This window comes from Sinocyclocheilus rhinocerous, unplaced genomic scaffold (genome assembly GCF_001515625.1).
Source record: "Sinocyclocheilus rhinocerous isolate Xijiao unplaced genomic scaffold, SAMN03320098_v1.1 scaffold789, whole genome shotgun sequence".
Lineage (NCBI taxonomy): Eukaryota > Metazoa > Chordata > Actinopteri > Cypriniformes > Cyprinidae > Sinocyclocheilus > Sinocyclocheilus rhinocerous.
In genome coordinates, this window is record NW_015667306.1 from 2,043,819 (window position 1) to 2,062,638 (window position 18,820).

Genomic DNA, 18,820 nt, shown 5'->3' on the forward strand with positions numbered 1-18,820 from the left:
AAAAAAAAAAAAAAACTATATAAATAAATAAATTATATTTATTTAAATGGACACTAAATGACATACAGATTAATAGCAATATACTGTAGTTTTAAATTAACAATTTAATGTGAGTACATCACCACATATCATAATCTAACGTGCAAAATTTACTAAAGACTGTCTTTTTCTTTCATGTTAGCAGAAACAAAAAAGGACATTCTTATTTAAAAAAAAAAAAACTCTGTTGGTCAATTACTCAGAGCCAACTGACCCAAGGGATTCCCAAAACAGAAAAAACAATCATGAGATATCAGGCCAGTGCCAAGTCTAAACACTATGACATTTTTTGCCTAGTAAAGGGCCAAAATGGCAGGTGTCAAAGGCCGTCAGTCTCAGGCTCTGTGCTGGGGGCAGGAAGTGCATGGAGGCACAGTTAACAGCACACTCAAGCAGCTGCCACCACCACACAAGTCTGAAAAGAGCAAAACCTCACAGCCACTCACGTCAAACTGGTGGCAGATGTTCGTCACCCCCTCAACTCCCCTTCCTGCATTAAAGGGGTCATATGATGCGATTTCAAGTTTTCCTTTCTCTTTGGAGTGTTACAAGCTGTTCGTGCAAATAGATAAGACCCTAAAGTTGCAAAGACTAAAGTCTCAAACCCAAAGAGATATTCTTTATAAAAGTTAAGACTGGTCCACGCCCTCCTAAAACGCCTTGTTTAAACACGCCCCCACATGTCTACGTCACGATGTGGGAAGATTTGCATAACGCCGCCCAAATGTTCAGGCAAAGAAAGAAGCACCAAATACACAAAATAATGTTCTTTTTAGCAACATCATATGACCCCTTTAAACACCCAAAGAACTGCAGCAGAGAGTGTCAGCAGGTCAGGTGTTTTCCTGTGCAGGAACCAGTAGAGGGGGTTTTGGATACATGTTGGTGTCCAAGCCTTAGGCCCCGTCCACACAGAGACACGTTTAGCTGTATACGCATACATTTTGTATCATATAGGTGCTTCATCCACACGGATCCGGCGTTTTGGGAGAGTGAAACCGATATTTTTTTAAACCGGGTCCCAGAGTGGATAAATCTGAAAACGCCACCCTTGCGTTTTCGTGTGGACAGCGAATCCGTATATTTTCTGAAACGATGACGTCATCAGCCCACATCTCGCCCCTAGTCAGACACCGCTACGTCACGTAACAGCAACAAAAACACAAACAAACACTGAACGATTGTCTTTTTATTAACTAACATTAACACAGATTTCGGATAGGGAAAGCTCTGGCTTCGTGTGGACGTAGCCTTAAACTCAAGAACCTTAACCAAGAATATTGTGGAGATTTGATAGTTTACACAGTGGACTGGATCTAGTAATTCAAAACACGCAAGTGTAGCCCATAAAATGGATATCCCAGAGGTTTCCATATCCTAATTTTCAAGACCAGTTTCACTGGAAGCCTAGTTCATACATGTAGATGTGGAATTGAGGTTTCCATGTTTTGATGTTTCTTGCATTTTCTTTTTCTGTACTCCAAGGGCTATAAACTACGACCTAAAACGGCCAAACACAAGTAAATGAGGCATGAAATGTGCAGCATGTTAAAAACTTAACTGGTGCGGATTGCTTTCAGTTGTTCTGACATCACAAGAGACAATTAGATTAGAAATTGACAAATGGGGATTTGGCATCTGGGTTTAAGGCAATGAAAACTTTCAAGTGGACTGCAAGCTTGATCTCATGCTTGACTGCCACAGATCAATCAGCATTAGGCAGATTTGGAGTGACATTGCAGTATTCATGTCCATTCTTCAGCAAACTTTATGTTAAATGCAAGAAGCTTGCATGTCTGATAAACTCATAACATAGATGCCAAAATCTCTTATTATCTATATATTTGAAAAATCATGAGACACTGAAGACTGGAGTAATGATGCTGAAAATTCAGCTTTGCCAAACAAGAAACAAAAGTTTATGTAACACAATATATTAAAATAGAAAACAGTTATTTTAATTAGTAATAATATTTCACAGTTTTCTGTGTAACATATTTCTCCTTAAACAGCCTAGATTTAGGCAAACAAACTTACTTGAATTGTTTATTGTGATTATTACAAATCTAACTACTGATTGAACACATTGGGATTACCATTTTCATATTGTCTAATAAAATCTCTTCAACTGTAACAAATTCACATTAACACATGGCCTGTGTAGTGTCTTATAGCTTTATTATGAATCAGTGAGTGTGTTTCCTAACAGATATAATATTTAAAAAAAAGATTTCCAAAAACTATTGTATCTATTTGGAATGGATGTATTGTAGATCAACAGAGATACTACTCAATTGAAATCCTGACTGCTTTACTCTTTGATGCTAAGACAAATATAATAGCAAATATAAGATGGCACAATAACATCAATAAAAAACACATCACTGTCAACCAAGCACAGACATGAACATAAATGTCAATATATTAACAGCAGTCAATCAAAATTAGGGGTCTCAAGACAGTTGCTCGTGGAGCCACTGGTTTTGGCTGTCCTCTGTGATGCGGACATCTATTCCTCAGTGAGCAATTGGCCATGGGCCTGTGACTGGCAAATATTCCTCCTCATTCCTCACTATCCTAATCACCCTACCCAGAATCCTCCTCAAAGGACAAACTTCCCTGATGCAAAACTCTAGTCATCCAAGACCTTACAGCAAAGGGTGATTTCACTTTACCAGCAGCACTCTGGATGTAAAGGGCATGTACTATATATATTTTTTTTTTCCTATATATGTCATATATTATAATACTGTACATCCCCTTTAGAGCCAGTTTGCTTCGGGTAAAGTAAAATAATCATAATAAGCTTAAATTATTATTATTAGCTTATATTTATGTAATGTATTTTTTGTTATATATTTATTTCTTATATATGCCCATACAATTATAATACAATTCATGCCCTTTACAGCCAGCTTATTCATGGTAAAGTGAAATAATAATAATAATAACAACAACAACAATAACAACTTCCAGTCTACCAGTGTTAAGGGCAGAGTAAAGATGAGTCTTCTATTTATAATTTACAGAAAGTGGTAATTTCTTTCCTGTTAAGACTGAAGAGGTCATGCTTAACAACTGATCCCAGCAACAGTGTGCACTGAAGGAATTAACAAAAAGGAATAGAGTAGAGAGCTCCTGTAATTCTGTGTTCCCCTGTAAAGTGAGCCTAATGACCAGAGACTGGCCGACTGGTGGCAGAGAGACAGCCTGAGGGGAGAAGGGTGGTCACTGCCGCTGTCTTCAACCTTAAGAACTGACAGAGCTGTCCAATCAGTCTGTAGCCATAGCTCAGTATCAGGCTCACTGTAACACTACAGGCTCCCTCGTTAAGCAAGATACATGTCATTTTGTCCTTCAGGGGTGAGACGCAAAGTCAGGGCCAAACAGCAGCAATGACTGGAGTCAGAGCAGCACCTTCTAAACATGTTCCTTAGAAGGGAGACAATATATAATACAGAATGGACAAATCACACTCACTAAATAGGAGTGCAATGGCTCCAAACTCAACATTTTATGAACAAATATAAATTCTGTATGGCACAGAATACGTAATGAACCCCTAAACCAAATCTGTACAACATAGCTATGACAAATCCATGACCAAAGCGCCAATGGTTTCTTCCAGCAGCATAAAGATGCCATGCCAACCAAGGTCAACTTTTATTGGGTCATTTTGGATTTGGTTCATGTTAGAGGCCCTTTGAGCATGTATTAGTCATGAGAAGTAAAAATACAGTGTACACATACCAATACTGATAAAACACACATACAGTCCGACATTGTATTCCAGGAATCTCCCACCTTCCAGTTCAAAGCTAATTATCTGTACCTTTACTCATAATTCAAATCCGTTTAAATCATTGTAGCGGTCTAGAAGGATAAAAGAACCAGGCGGTAAAGAGTGCTGGGCCAGAGGAGGGCGCCACAGTGGGGTTTCAGAGGAGAGGCTCAAAGCATGGTGTAAATCTCACAGCTAATATACTGGAGCAGACAAAGTAATATACAAAGTTCAAAGAGAGGGCAACTCTTCATCACACATGTGAGCTGGTCAATGTACAGCACAGGTAATGTGCAAACAATCCCGATAGAGACTAATTAAAAATAAGACCTACACCATATATACACACATTTAACACATTCAAATTGATTTAAATATGGAAAATGTGACAGCATTAACAAACTAGTTATATGTATGTGTGTGTGTGTGTGTGTGTGTGTGTAAGTATAGACATATCTTGCGTGTTATGTTCGGCTCCATGTGAGTGTGAATTACAATAACAAATACCAGTTTGCAATATTCTGTGTGAAGACAATATTTTCCTATTTCTTAAAAAAAAACAATCAAGGCCTCAGCCAAAAAAAGGCATTATTATAGAAATAACCAAAAGAAAATGTCAAGAGGTAGGCAGTGGCGGCTCGTGGGTTTTAAAATAGAGGAGGCACACTCAAGGAACAATGCCACCAATTTAACAGGCAAGAATCCCCCTTCATTTAAAGGAAGAGCACCAGGTCATTGAATGCGGTCGCATTACCGCATACAGTCTGCCAGCACTGCCTGTCAATCCTCTGGAGCAGTCAGGCGAACGAAAGGAAAGGAGTCGGCTAGCGGGAACGTCGGAACAGAAGGAAGGGAGCGAGTGATGGTAGATGGAGGCAACGGATTATGTTTTATGTCTGAACAAGCTGAAGAGTGGGAAGACAGATAGCAGACAGTGCAAATTAAGCTGCTGGTTTAATTGACTATGTACAAAGTGCACTGTGGAGATGAACTTTCAAAGGGAATGATGTGTTGGAAAAACAAACACTCGCATATTTCCAAACACAAATATACCTAAAACATATCTACACTACCACTCAAAAGTTGGGGATCAGTTTTTTTTTTGTGTGAAAAAAATATACCTTTATTCAGCAAGGACACATTAAATTGTTTAAAAAAAGACATTTACAATGTTACAAAAGATGTTCTTTTGAAGTTCAAAAAATCATCTTTTTTTAAAAAGTATCACAGTTTCGACAAAAAATGAAGCAGCACAACCATCAACAACATTGATACTTATAAAAATGTTTCTTGAGCTGCAAGTCAGCACAGAATAACTTCTGAAGGATCATGTTACACTGAAGACTGGAGTAATTACTGTTAAAAAAATCAGCAATATATTAAATTGTAAAATGTATTAAAATAGAAAACAATTATTTAAAATGCAATAATATTTTACAATATTTCTGTTTTTTTTGTTTTTTTTGATCAAATAAATGCAGTCAAGATGAACATAAGAGATTTCTTTTAAAAACATTACAAAGTCTAAAATGCTGGTACTTAAAAGCCCAAACTTTTAAATGGTAGTGTACAATGCACAAAAGTCGGTCAGATCTATGCATGTTTACAAGTGTACAATGGAATTATTCAGTAAGAGTTCAGTAAGAGGCAAGTACCAAAAAAAAAAAGGAAACTTCAAAAGTCAGACAAACTGTGAAAAACTGGCATAAAAATTATTTGAATATTTCATTATTTTTAATTTAAAAAAATGTTATAAGTGGACATTAAGGTAAAATATGAATAGAGATTAAAATAAAATGTATATTAAAATAGGCATATATTATATGTCTCTTTTAACTAACTACTTTCATATGATACTGTACACCACCAGACTCTGATTTTGTAAAATATGAAATAATGCTTTCATACAAATGTAACCACTTGATATTCTTTCTTTGCGGAGTGTCTGAGCATTTCACACAACTAAAGATACTAGATCAATTTCTCCACTTAAGGGAACATTTAAGTATGCAATTTTATAAGTGTAATTTATTTAAACTAGCACCCTGCTTCTACAAATACTTGGCTGTGACTACCATGACAGAAAACAAACTGTCTGGCACACCCTGGCGTGGCAGTCGATGTTGCACTGCCAATGTGGAGATCTCAAATCTTCCACTTTCATTTTAGAATGGAGGTTGAAATGGATCCACTTGTGGAACGCCTTGGATGTCAATTTTGACACATCATGCTTTGCTGAGAACTACTGAGGCAGACCTGGCAACCCATCTGAGCTGCGCTGAGGGATGCGGAGAGCTGTAATGAAAACCGCCATCAGTGTACGCCATAAACGGCCACTTCAGAGCGGTTCTGGGCAGCTCTCCAGTCAGAACCAAAAGTCAACAAACACGAGTCTAGCAAGATGGAGAGAGAGACAATCCCAGATCTAGTCTTTATTTGGGTTGGATGAGAACACTTTGGACTGGTTTGGTTTGAAGGACGGTGAGAAAGATTTGTTTTTAATTAGAGACAGTCAAACAAGGTCCAGATACCATTTAAAACCCGCAAGAGTAACACATTCCAGACAGAAACCATTTCCTTTGTTCCTTTTCTGCGTACCTTGCTTCACAGTTGCTATTTTCGCTCTTAGTGGAGTTTATTGATAAAACTTTCCAATTTCAAGCTGCAATTGCAATAAGACTGTACAGGAACCTGATGTGACCTCAAACAAATGCAGGTTTCATCTCTACACCAAAGCCAATAACGGCTGAGCTACTCTCAGAAGAACAACATCTGCTGTACTGCTCACTCATCTGCTCTGTATTTAAAAAAGGAAAATGTCATACCAATAGGACACATCAAGGGGCTTGAAGAAGCGTTGTTTAATTAGGTCTGTAAAGAAGGCCTCAGTCTCCCTGCATGCTTTGCCATTTCCTATGACAATAGTTTGACAGCTGTTAAAAAAAAAATAAAAAGTTACTCAAATATATACACAATACAGGTCAAAAAATTGCAATAATTAAGATTTTTTTAAAGAGCTTTCTAAAGATGTCTCTTATGCTCACCAAGGCTGCATTTATTTCAATTAAAAAAAAAAACACAGTAAAAACAATACTGTGAAATATTATTACAACGTAAAAAAAAAAAAAAGATTTCTATTTAAATATAATTTAAAATTTAATTTATTCTTGTGATTGCAAAGCTGAATTTTCAGGAGCCATTACTTCAGTCTTCAGTGTCACATGATCCTACAGAAATCATTCTAATTGGATGATTTGACGCTCAGTTATTATATCAAAAATGGTTCTTATTATTATCAATGTTGAAAAGATTAAGCATTTTTGTGGAAACGCTACATTTTTCAGGATTCATTGATGAATAGAGTTCATAGGAACAGCATTTATTTGACATAGAAATCTTTCGTAAAATTATAAATATCTTTACTGGCACTTTTGATCAATTTAGTGTGTCCTTGCTAAATAAAAGTATTATTATATATATTTTTTTTTCTTACCTCAAATGTTTGAATGGTAGTGTATCCCCAAAAATATTAATCAGCACAAACATTGATATCTGAAGCAGCTCAAAATTCAGGTTTGCCATCACAGGAATAAATTAAATTTTAAAATACACTAAAATGGAAAACAGTTCTTTTAAACTGTAATAATATTTCACAATATTACTGTTTTTATTGTATTTTAATAAAAAAAAAAAAGATGCAGCCTTAATGAGCATTAAAAACTGTTATCATTATGATTGCAATACCTGTGTTTGAACATAAGATGGCACAGGTTTTCTGCTTCTTTGTGTTTAGCATGACCGTGGAGATACGCCACATCTGTGTGCAGAATCTGACCTGAGGAAACAAAAAAGGAAGAAGATATGTCAGGACAGCAGAGGACGTATGTGACTAGATTTTATGTGGACATCAACTTAACAATATGTTATCATCATGAAGGTACTGCAGACTCCCATTTTTTTCCTCTCTAATTTTTCTGTACTCATCGCCTCCACCTTGTTCCCCTCTCCTCTCAGACAATACGGCTGCCATTTTCTGTCAGACTGAGAGAGGTACTCTAATAGCAAAAGACACCTCAAGAGCCCGGCAGGTCATGTGACTCCACACCCACAGACCTGTCACTGTCAAGCTGGGTCTGCATGTGGTGCTGCTGCGGGGCAGAGGGCAAAACATGGCAATGCCACCTGACACACACCCGCAAGGCCGATCAGTCGCCTGGACGCAGGGCACACACAGGGCACAGCGTGCCGCTCCTCCCACCGAGACGGTACAATGGGCATTCTCATCACACCTGCCAATCAGATACTCTCCTTCATCAAAATATGCTACACTAAACTAAAAATAATTACAGTTCATTAAGAGTCAAAAGTTCATTAGAGACATATTATGCCCCTTTTTACAATATGTAATATAAGTCTCTGGTGTCCCCAGAATGTGTCTGTGAAGTTTCACCTCAAAATACTCAACAGATCATTTATTATATCATTTTGAAAATGCCTATTTTGAGTGGAAGCAGAAACACGCTGATTTTTTGGGCCTGTGTCTTTAAATGCAAATTAGCTGCGGCTCCCCGTCCCCTTTACCAGAATAGAGCTGCGCCATTACAGCTCGTATCTGCTAAAAACATCTGTTTTGGTTCTGATTATCATGTTTATCGTGCTGAAATCATGCGTTTTAAACCATATGAGTTTAAACATTTGATATACGGTTTTCTGAGAGCACACATCCGAAGCACACGGACAGAAAGCGGCTGTCACAGCATGTGAGTACTAAACTAAGTTCTCAGTCACACAAGTTTACTTTAACAGTTAGCATGTTTTGCTCAAACTTTTGCCATGGCGTTAGAACTGGTACACCGTTGTTGTGTTTTCGCAAGCGACAACGGTGTACCAGTTCTAACGTGGGTGGAAATTTACAGATTAAGGGGCGGTAATATTATAATGAGATCCCTTTGCCACGTCACCAAGGGAGCGAAATCTGACGCGCTCGTTTTCTCAGACGCTTGCAGAAAAAGGCTTACCAAAACAAAGTTACAGGGTTAATCTTTTTCACGTTTCCTTGGTTGGTAGATGCACCGGGGACCTGATTATAGCACTTAAAACCTGGAAAAGTCAGATTTTCATGATATGTCACCTTTAAGTCCTTTTCAATATTAGTCTATATTTGGTGATTACAAGGTTTTCAAAACATCACCTCAAATTTACCATAATCAATTTTTAGACACCATTAGTTGGCAGCCAACAGAAAAACTAGAAAAATATCAAATTAATATTATAATGAAAAAAATGCATTGAAATATTAAGACAAAAAGCACCATTCTTCTTTTTGTCCCAAAACTTTTAGAATCAATTGACAAAATACCTGATATAGATATAGATATATAAATAGATATATAGATATATAAATTCATTTCAGTTAAAGTTTATTTTAATTAAAGTAATGATTTTTATGTTTTTAGTTACATTTGTAGGATAATAACCCTGATATAGATATAGTTTTAGATATGGATATAGATAGATTTAGCATTTATTCAAAGTTCATTCCACATTTATTCTGGTTCTCTTACTGGTGGGGGACAGGATTGCTATTTTGCAGCCATGGTGAAATCCTGGGTCCACTCCCATGATAACTCTCCCACGCACAGGACACATCAGAAGGCGCTGACGCAGATTACGAACAAACATGGCGATGGATTCTTTTTCTGCACTAGCGGTCAACTTAGTCCTGGGACAGGAAGAAAAAGAGTTGTAAAGGTAAATAACAGAATGTTAGAGAAAGAAGATATGGAAGAAAAAAAGCATTCGCATTAGAGCGCTACACACAAGGCTTTAATATAAGGGGTAAATATATAAATACACTATAGAACTATATAAAATTATAATTTCTCCTACTTCTACCGATATAGGCAGGCCCGGCTCCAGAATTAAATCACTGAGGGTGCTTCTGAAATTAGTGAGGGTGCTGTAGCCTTAATGTAGGCTTAAATCGATTTTGACATATTTTTGCCCTGTCCATTGTTATGGTTAAAGACTATCATTGCAATGACAGTGACATCCACATATAAATGCTGCATTTATATGCAGATGTCACTCCCAAAACTTTGCAGCGTGTGAGCGGTCATTGGTCCTCTTAGCATCATGAAAAACAAAACGTATTCAAATTCTGAATGGATTATAGCCAAGAAAGCATGCAAAGATTATAATAACTAAAAAGCATCACTCATTTCAGTTTATGGCGATCTCAGAAAGTTCCGTTAAAATCAATGAAGCTCTACACTGCACAATGAATTTCTAATTTACATTATGTTACACTTTTTTGTTTGTTATAATGGGAGACTCAAACCTGTGGCGTTTTGAGCAGTGAGTGGATTCTAAACACCTCTAGTGAACCCAGAATTACATGTTATAAAAATGTATTTTGTATTTTAATTGTAATGCAACATATATATATATAATAAAAAAAAAATATTATTCTTTTTTATTTTTTTGATAAAAAAAATATTTTCAGCTGAGACGCTAAAAAGGTAGAAATTAAATGTAGCGTTTATATACATTAAAAAACAAGATTTCTATCATTTTGATGAAACACAAATTTTGAATAATGAAAATTAGTTTGTGTCTACTTATTCTAATCATCCTTGTTTAAACCATTAAGGTAAGACCATATTTTCCGAATTTCATTTTGAAAAATGAATGGACGCAAAAGTGCACGGAACTATCCGGCAAGAACAAACCTGTAGCCTCGACTGAGGAAGGGCAGAATGAATCTCCTGTAGGAATCTTCAATAGCATTCTTCAAAATCGTCATCAGTTCTGGCTGTGCGAATCCCTGAGGCCTCCACCTGTAAGTCATACAGCAAATAGAGTCCATCAGTTTACATGCTCATACAGCCTGCCAAAAAACCCAGTAGTATGTGCGTTCGAAATCTGAGACTGTGATTGTATAATCACTACAGGAAATGATAAGTTCTAAGTTTAAACGTTTAAGTGATGAAGGGATCATTAATTATATTTTTGAAAACAATGTGCTTTTCATTGAAGTTGAAATATTCTTTTAATGATAAATCAATTCTGGCACAATGACTTCGAAATTCAAAAGTCAGTAATAACTGATAATGGATTTTTTAATGTTTTTGCAAGACATATAAGGACATGCTCACCAAAGCTGCATTTATTTAATAATAATAAAAAAACAGTATTTTCAGCAGCCATTGCTTCAGTCTTCAGTGTTACATGACCCAGAAATCAATATTTTTTTTAATTAAAAAAATATATATATTTTTTTGCATTACAATTAAAATACAAAACACATTTTTATAACATGTAATTTTGGGTTCACGACAGTATGATTATTTATGGAGATAACTGGTTTAAAGGGATAGTTCACCCAAAAATGAAAATTCTGTCATTACTCACCCTCATGTCGTTCCAAACCCATAAGACCTCCGTTCATCTTCGGAACACAAAGTAAGATATTTTTGATGAAATCCGAGAGCTTTCTGACCCTGCTGACTGACATGTTCAAGGCCCAGAAACCAGTGTTGGGGAGTAACTAGTTACATGTAATGGCATTACGTAATTTAATTACAAAATAAATGTAACCGTAATCAGTTACAGTTACTGAGAAAAATTTAATTACATTAGTTACTTATGAAAATGTTAAAGATTACAAAGGGGGTTACATCTGAATATTTTCACACACACCCACATACAGATTTAATTGATTTCTTTCCCAAATTACACGGACTGCTCTAAAATATCAGACACCAATGTTTCAGGAGTTTATAGGACACATGTTTATTCGATAACTGTTTTATAACTTGCATTGTTAGATGCCAGTGTTTCCTGTCATAGCTAAGCAAAGATTTGATTTTTAAAAAACGTATCATAGCTATTAAACTATTTCTTGTTAAGACTTTAAATCTGTATTCAACCTCAGAATGATCTCAAAGTAAACAGTGGTGCTAAAGTCTGATTTTTGCGTTGCTGTCTATACAGGGTCAGAAAGCTCTCGGATTTCATTAAAAACATCTTAATTTGTGTTCCGAAGATGAACGAAGGTCTTACAGGTTTGGAACGACATGAGGGTGAGTAATGACAGAATTTCCATTTTTGGGTGAACTATCCCTTTTAAGAAATAGGGTCTGAAACATCGTGGAAGGAGCTACATCAATATCAAAAACTGTGGCTTATCAACACCTGGCAGTGTAAAAGTCAGTTGCCAACTCATTGCCCATCAAACAGGCAACAGCACTGGGCCAGACCGGGAGAGGGAGAGGAAGAAGATGTGGTGTGGTGCATGAGTGGGCATTGTGGGTGTGTGCTGACCTGACATTGATGCACCACCTACAGAAGTCATTCTTCACCCAGTCAGGGATGTTGACCTTCACTGTCAGAATCTTCAGATTCTCCCCACGGTTAATGGCTAACGTCTGAAACAAGAGAGTAACCTGTAGAGACAGCCGACACAAGGCGAGGCACAGTAGCGCACCGTCGGTACCACCCCCTCCAGTTCTCTCCTAAAACTAGTCAGCACGCACCAAGACGCACTCGTGTCGCACCGAAAGCTCTGTGTCTCTCTCACTTTTCCCTTACTGGCCCTCTAAGGTAAAGTGACATGCTGTGAAGCAAATAGTTTTAAGTATCTGACCTTTTCTGAGGAAAACCTTTTGAAAGGAAACAAGAGGGAAAAGATGACCCATCAATCTGGACTCCAAGCGGAAGAACCGAGCTGACAAATGCCACCAACCCCCTACACAAAACACACACCCCACCACAGAGCAGGCAACTGCCCCCTCTGCACCGCTCAACAGCTAATGGCCTGATCAAGACGTGAATTAATGTAGCCAGAAATATGATGAAAATTATATTTCCATATTTTGGCATTTCAACACCCTAAGGCAGCTGTTTACTTTGGGTTTTCTCATGCGATGTTTATCACATTTGAAGTTTTGCATGAGATGAGGGAAATGTCAAAACAGATATCAAAGTTTTCTCCGTGCCCTGTGTCATTTCCAACTTGGCCTTGTGTAGTTAATGCATAACCATTAATGCATACATTAAACTGGTCTGAATCATGCCATGAGTAAAATTACCATTTAAAAGAAACATAAACATCCTAAAAATACATGCGAGCATAGCTTTGTAGATTAATGGAGGACAAAATTTCTTCCAATAAACAGCTGTCAAAAACAGGGCACACAGATATATAAGAAAATTCACTTCTGCTTGCCATCACACAGCCAGTATTACAATTATGTTTGTCACATACAGTGCATTAAAGGCTGATAAATTGGAAAATTACAGATTAAATTGAACCAAAATCAGCAATTTTTCACACATTTGGGTTTAGTGTCATATTTCAGACACAACAGTCCAGGACATGTCATTTTAAAAACAGAGGAGAGGGAAAAGTTTAGTCTAAATATTCAACATATCATGTTCCTCAATAACAATGAAATCATAATTGGAAAAATATGAGGAATGTAAGTGACAGAAATGAATATTATTTTAAAGACTGAGCTATTCCGATTCAATATTTTTTCTCCAAATAAAGTCAACAGCACTGCCGTAGAACAGAGCAATAGGGGATGGCCTCTACAAAAACAGAAAGAATGGATGAACTTTTCACTTCCTATTTTTGCATGTACAGAAAAACAAACATACACAACATGGGGCTCAGAATATACCAATGGTCATTGTCCATACAAAATAAATATGATCTCTCTCTTTAGCAAGGGCAGCTTTGTGTTATAAAAAACATTTGATGTTTAGCACTGATTATATTGTAGTCAATCTATCATAAGCTCAAACAAACAAGCAGAAAGCAAGACCACATTTCATTTGTTACAAATTGGTAATTTGTAGATTTTTCAGCTGCACTTTTTTTAGTGAGTGTGCTAGAGGAAAAAAGCAATCAATTCCATTTGTATTTGTCTTTTAATGAACTTTTAAAAAACTAAAACTTTGTTTGGTGCATTTTGACTCTAGAAATGTATGTTTACAGCATGTACATGACAAAAAGACGAAATAACAACAATAATAACACTCATTTTCATTAATATATGTACCAAAAAAATTTCATTTTGAAGTAAAAGAAAATTAGTTTTTTGAAAATGTTAAAAAATTAAAATAAATAAAATAAAAAAATAACAATAAAAAAAGCTTTAATAAAACCAGTATTACACAGAATCAAATAAAGGACAACATGAAAAGACAGAACCTCAGACAGAGTCAGACAAACAATATTCTAAATGTTCAAAAATAAAGTAAAGCAGCCACAGAAGTGAAAGAACACCACTAGAGTTTATATATGTTTTGAGGAATAATAAAAACACATCGAAGGAAGGAATGAAGGAATTTTACAACAGTTAGTTACACCACTAATGTAAACAGTTTGCTAATGAACTTTCTGCCTAATTTACACAAAGCATCAATACAATCTCTGTTAATGATGGAGTCATTAAGACCAATCGGTGCACCCTTACAATACGAGCACATATAACCCCCCCCACACACACACACACACACACACAATCTGTCCTTAATACACTCTCACAAGTAATGTGTTAAATTAAACAAGCAGGTATGTGTGCATACACATGCCTCCTGTCAAAATACATTCCACACTCTTCTCTAGCAAAACCATGAAAAGGTTCATTTTAGCCCGAGTGTGACAGCTCACAGGTTACGGCAAACTCAAATTAACACTCACTGACAATCCACGTCAGCAGATTAACAACGGGTAAACTGTATGCTTCACAGGAGATCTCGCCGACACTCATTCACTCACTCATTCGGCCCATCTTTCGCTCTTTGTCTCTCTCCCTCTCACCCTCGCGCCCCTAGAGCCCATGAGCGGCTGTCATCATGAAGCAGTGACTGTCAATCCTAGCCTTTAATCCACAGGCATGTGGACGGGGGACGTGTCACATATGTTAAGAGGGGGAGATCGGGAATGACTGGGGGACAGGGAACGGGGTGAGAGAGATGAATAGAGGGAGAAAAGGATGACAGAGTCACTGTGACATGTGGCCCACAACCAACTCTGAGTAAGCGGCCATGAAGTGAGAGAGGGGGAAGGGGGCACCATTGACACAAACACATACAGTTAAACAGCACTGACAGAAGAGCTTTAAAGAGTGGCACGAGGACCTGTGTATATGGCACAACACTGTGTGTGTGAGGACTGGTGGATTGTGTCCGAGTGTGAACATATACAATAGCTGTCAAAGGTTTGTACACACCTGCTCACTGTTTATTATGACTTTCGTACTATTTTATAATAATTCAACAGTCATGAAAACTAAATAACACAAGCATGAAAATTATGTTGTGACTAAAATGTTAAATAAATAAAAAATTCAGCTTTTAGGCTTTTGCCTTTAGTTTAAAAGGTTTTTAAGATAACAAGAAATATAACTTTAGACAAGGTTGTCCAAAATATTCAACTGGTAGTTAATGCATAATGAGTAGTCATGGCATTTCAAGTCCCGGACACCAATATTTTAATGATTCAGATTACTGATTACTATTAAAAATGTTTTCTGTTTTTTAAATAAAGCTGGAATAATATAAATATTAGACGTAAAACTTTAAAAAAGTGTTGCCTTGGCCAATTGAAATAAGTTGAAGTACAAAAAAAAAATAAAGCTATACATATACATTATATATATACCTAATAAAAGAAAATAACAAAAATACTATAACTTAAACTAAAATTTAAAAGAAAACTAAAAATATAAAATAAAAGCTAATACAAAATATTAATAATTATAATAAATAATACTGATATTAGCACCTTATTTGCTTTTGGGATCTAGAGGAGTGTTTGGACCCGGAAACAGTGACATGTGACGTCAGATTTAACAACCAGGTAAGAATTTAAATCACGCTCATAATTTCCCAGACCCACTTCCCCTTCTTATCCCAATCATTTGCTGTTCTCTGATTCACTATTTATAAAAAGACAACCTAAAAAATTTTTTTTTTAAATAAATATTTATTATTATTTAATCCAGAAAATGAAATGTTTTAACATCTCATTGTGGAAAAGGCTTCTGTGGAATTTGAAATATCAGAAGGTAAGAAAGTTATAGGCCTATCACTGCAAATGATGTCCCAATCTTCCAATTAAAAAAAAAAAAGTTTAGAGATCTGAAAGTATCCTGTCTGTAGAGTGAATCTAGTAAGACACAAGATAAAGAGGTTACCATACCTGATAATGCTGGATGCGCTGAACATCGCAGGTGAAGTCAGTATACAGGCTGAACTTGGCAATGTCCTTTGGTTTGCTCTTCTGATTGCCCTGCTGTGGCTGCTGTTCTTTCAGGGCTGTTTTAGACACTGACGAGTGAATGGTCACCGCACTCCTGTCACACCTGAGAACGAACATACATACAGAGTCAAACACTAGAGCCCGACCGATATGGGTTTTTTTGGGGCCGATACCGATATTTGGGAGTACAAAAAAAAAGGCCGATATCGATATATCGGCCGATATTCTTTGTATATATTATAGTACAGTACCAGTCAAAAGTTTGGACACTTTCCCATTCGTGTGTCCAAACATTTGACTGGTACTATATATAGAATACAGTATATACATAAACAGAATATACTGTATATACATAAACACATTTTTTGCAATGATCACTCAAATGTGGTGATCAAATTATCTGCATTATATGTTCTGTAAAAAAAAAATTTCATATCGGCGGCATATTCGCCGATACCGATATATCGGCGACAGGCTCATATCGGCCGATAATATCGGCTAAACGATATATCGGTCGGGCTCTATCAAACACACACTTGTATTTGGGACTGACAGGCTAGAAAATGTGTGGGGAGATCCACATAATGACAACAGAGCAAGACAAACAGATTAATAGATAACAGAAAGATAATTAAGAGAAGAAAATAATGAGTTTGCTCAAATAATCAGTGTCTCACCATGACTGGACATGGGTGAGAGTCTCTTTGTCCTTTGCAATCATATCTGTCAGGATCTCCTGCACACCTGTGGTCACCTCATCCAGGGTCGACAACCCTACAGACAGGAAACGAAACAGCTGAAATGTCTCATAACAACATTCACATCAGTCATCAGTGGCCCTGCATTAACTTATGAGAACTGCATTTTTTTGGTGGAAAGTGTGGAATATTTGCAATTTTTTCCCGATTTTTTTGAAGTAGAAATCCCATATAGTTATAAAATAATATTTAAACCTCATGCATAAGAATGTGCATAAATGAGAGAAATGCCTAGAAAAATGTCACAATGCTGCTTATGTCACTGCCGTAATATGTCAATGTCAACTGCCCATAAGCATAAGCAGACAACAACACAAAAAAATCCTAAAGTACTTTGCTGCCCTCTATTGACTCAATGTCTTTTATCATTCTTTTTATTTTATTCAGTAATTTAGGCGGCAAAGATAATATAAAGAAAATATAAAAGACTTATATTAAAACAATACATGGAAGTGATGATGTTGGGGCCATTGATCAGTTTCAGAAAAGCATCAATGTTAATTGAATGTCCATTCTGGGTGAGCATCACACATCAGAGGACAATGAGTTGTGAACGCTGGTGAACAAGCACCGTTACAACAGGCTGGCTGTTGTAAGTATGCAGAGGGCTGATACCTTTAGTGTTGGGCTGGATCGAGGAATGCAGGTCCAGTGTCTGGGGTGCCTGAAGCAGAGCCAATGCAACAGGCTCCAGTCCTAGCTCCTTAGCTCGCCGGGCCTTGGACAGCTTACTGCCCTTTTTATAGGGAGCATACTAAAGAAAGAAAAAAAAAACGTAAGTACAAGCTATTATTGGGTCACTCACTGTCAAAAACTCACCAAATGATCAAAGTTTCACATTAATAAGTAAACTGAGAAGCTTGTTTTGTTTTGTTCTCACCACATGGTCTATATCACCAGCCGTTGTGCAGTTCTTTAGAGCCATTTCCAGCTCTGAAGTAAGAACCCCCTCTTTCTTTAGTGTCTGAGAAACAGATTTGCTCTTCTTTGCCACTGACCTAAGACATATGAATAAAAATAACTCTTGTTAGAATGTTAGAATGTTGAACCTGATTGCTTTTCACTTTGCTTTCATGTCATGTTAGCTGCCTAACTGATGTCCATTTCTTTGTCAAGTTGACAATGAAACTACTGTTCAAAAGTCTGTAAGAATTTATAAATAATTTTTATAAAATAATTTTTTTGAGAAAAGTCACTTATGCTCACCATGGCTGCATTTATTTGATCAAAAATACTGTAAAAACAGTGATAAAGTTATATATTAATACAATTTAAAATGACTGTTTTCTATTTTAATATATTTCCAAAAATGTGATTTATTCCTGTGAATTTTCAGCAGCCATTACTCCAGTCTTCAGTGCCACCTGATCCTTCACAAATTCACATTCCTTATTATTATCAATGATGAAAACAGTTGTGTTGCAGTTTTCTGGAAACTGTGATACTTTTTTTTTTTTAATTTCAAAAGATTTTGAAAAAAATATATATTTTTCAAAAACAAACATAAAAATCTTACTTACCACAAACTTGTCAGTGGTAGTGTACATAAATAAAATGTTATTTAGCCAAACAAATCAAGAGATAAAATTTATTTACTTTGTCATTTAATCCTAGCTGAAATTCCTTACAGAAGCACCAGGCAATTACATGGAGAACATTCCAAGACTTGATCTCTGCTGCCATCTACAGGTCACATTAGGTTTCAACAGGCTAATCAAAGTAATTGAAGCTTAAATAATAGTCACGAGAAAATATCAGGATGCTTTTTGTGCCACTGGAGACATCCATCTACTACAAGCATTTTGAATTAATTGCAAAGAACCAGTCAGGACGTACGAATAAAATCGATCCAAGCTGTTTCTATAAAATGATTAAATAAAAGCTTTATCCAACAACTCATTCTGTTCCTTTGAACATAAAAATAGACAAGTTAAATATTAAACTATATCAACTAAAGCATGTTACTTA

The 18,820-nt window shown here is 36.3% G+C and overlaps 1 protein-coding gene across 2 annotated transcripts in view; it reads right to left on the reverse strand.

The window, feature by feature from the left end:
* LOC107733719 (S1 RNA-binding domain-containing protein 1-like) overlaps positions 1 to 18,820 on the reverse strand; it is a 59,872-nt gene that overhangs the window by 38,344 nt on the left and 2,708 nt on the right. For both annotated transcript variants that reach the window (XM_016545464.1, XM_016545465.1), the window contains exons 6-14: positions 17,733 to 17,850; positions 17,468 to 17,606; positions 16,772 to 16,868; positions 16,035 to 16,197; positions 12,146 to 12,249; positions 10,552 to 10,659; positions 9,385 to 9,542; positions 7,565 to 7,655; positions 6,646 to 6,753 (exon numbers count right to left, since the gene is read on the reverse strand). In XM_016545464.1, coding sequence (XP_016400950.1) covers positions 6,646 to 6,753; positions 7,565 to 7,655; positions 9,385 to 9,542; positions 10,552 to 10,659; positions 12,146 to 12,249; positions 16,035 to 16,197; positions 16,772 to 16,868; positions 17,468 to 17,606; positions 17,733 to 17,850 — 1,086 coding nt within the window. The remainder of the gene's footprint in view (positions 1 to 6,645; positions 6,754 to 7,564; positions 7,656 to 9,384; positions 9,543 to 10,551; positions 10,660 to 12,145; positions 12,250 to 16,034; positions 16,198 to 16,771; positions 16,869 to 17,467; positions 17,607 to 17,732; positions 17,851 to 18,820) is intronic.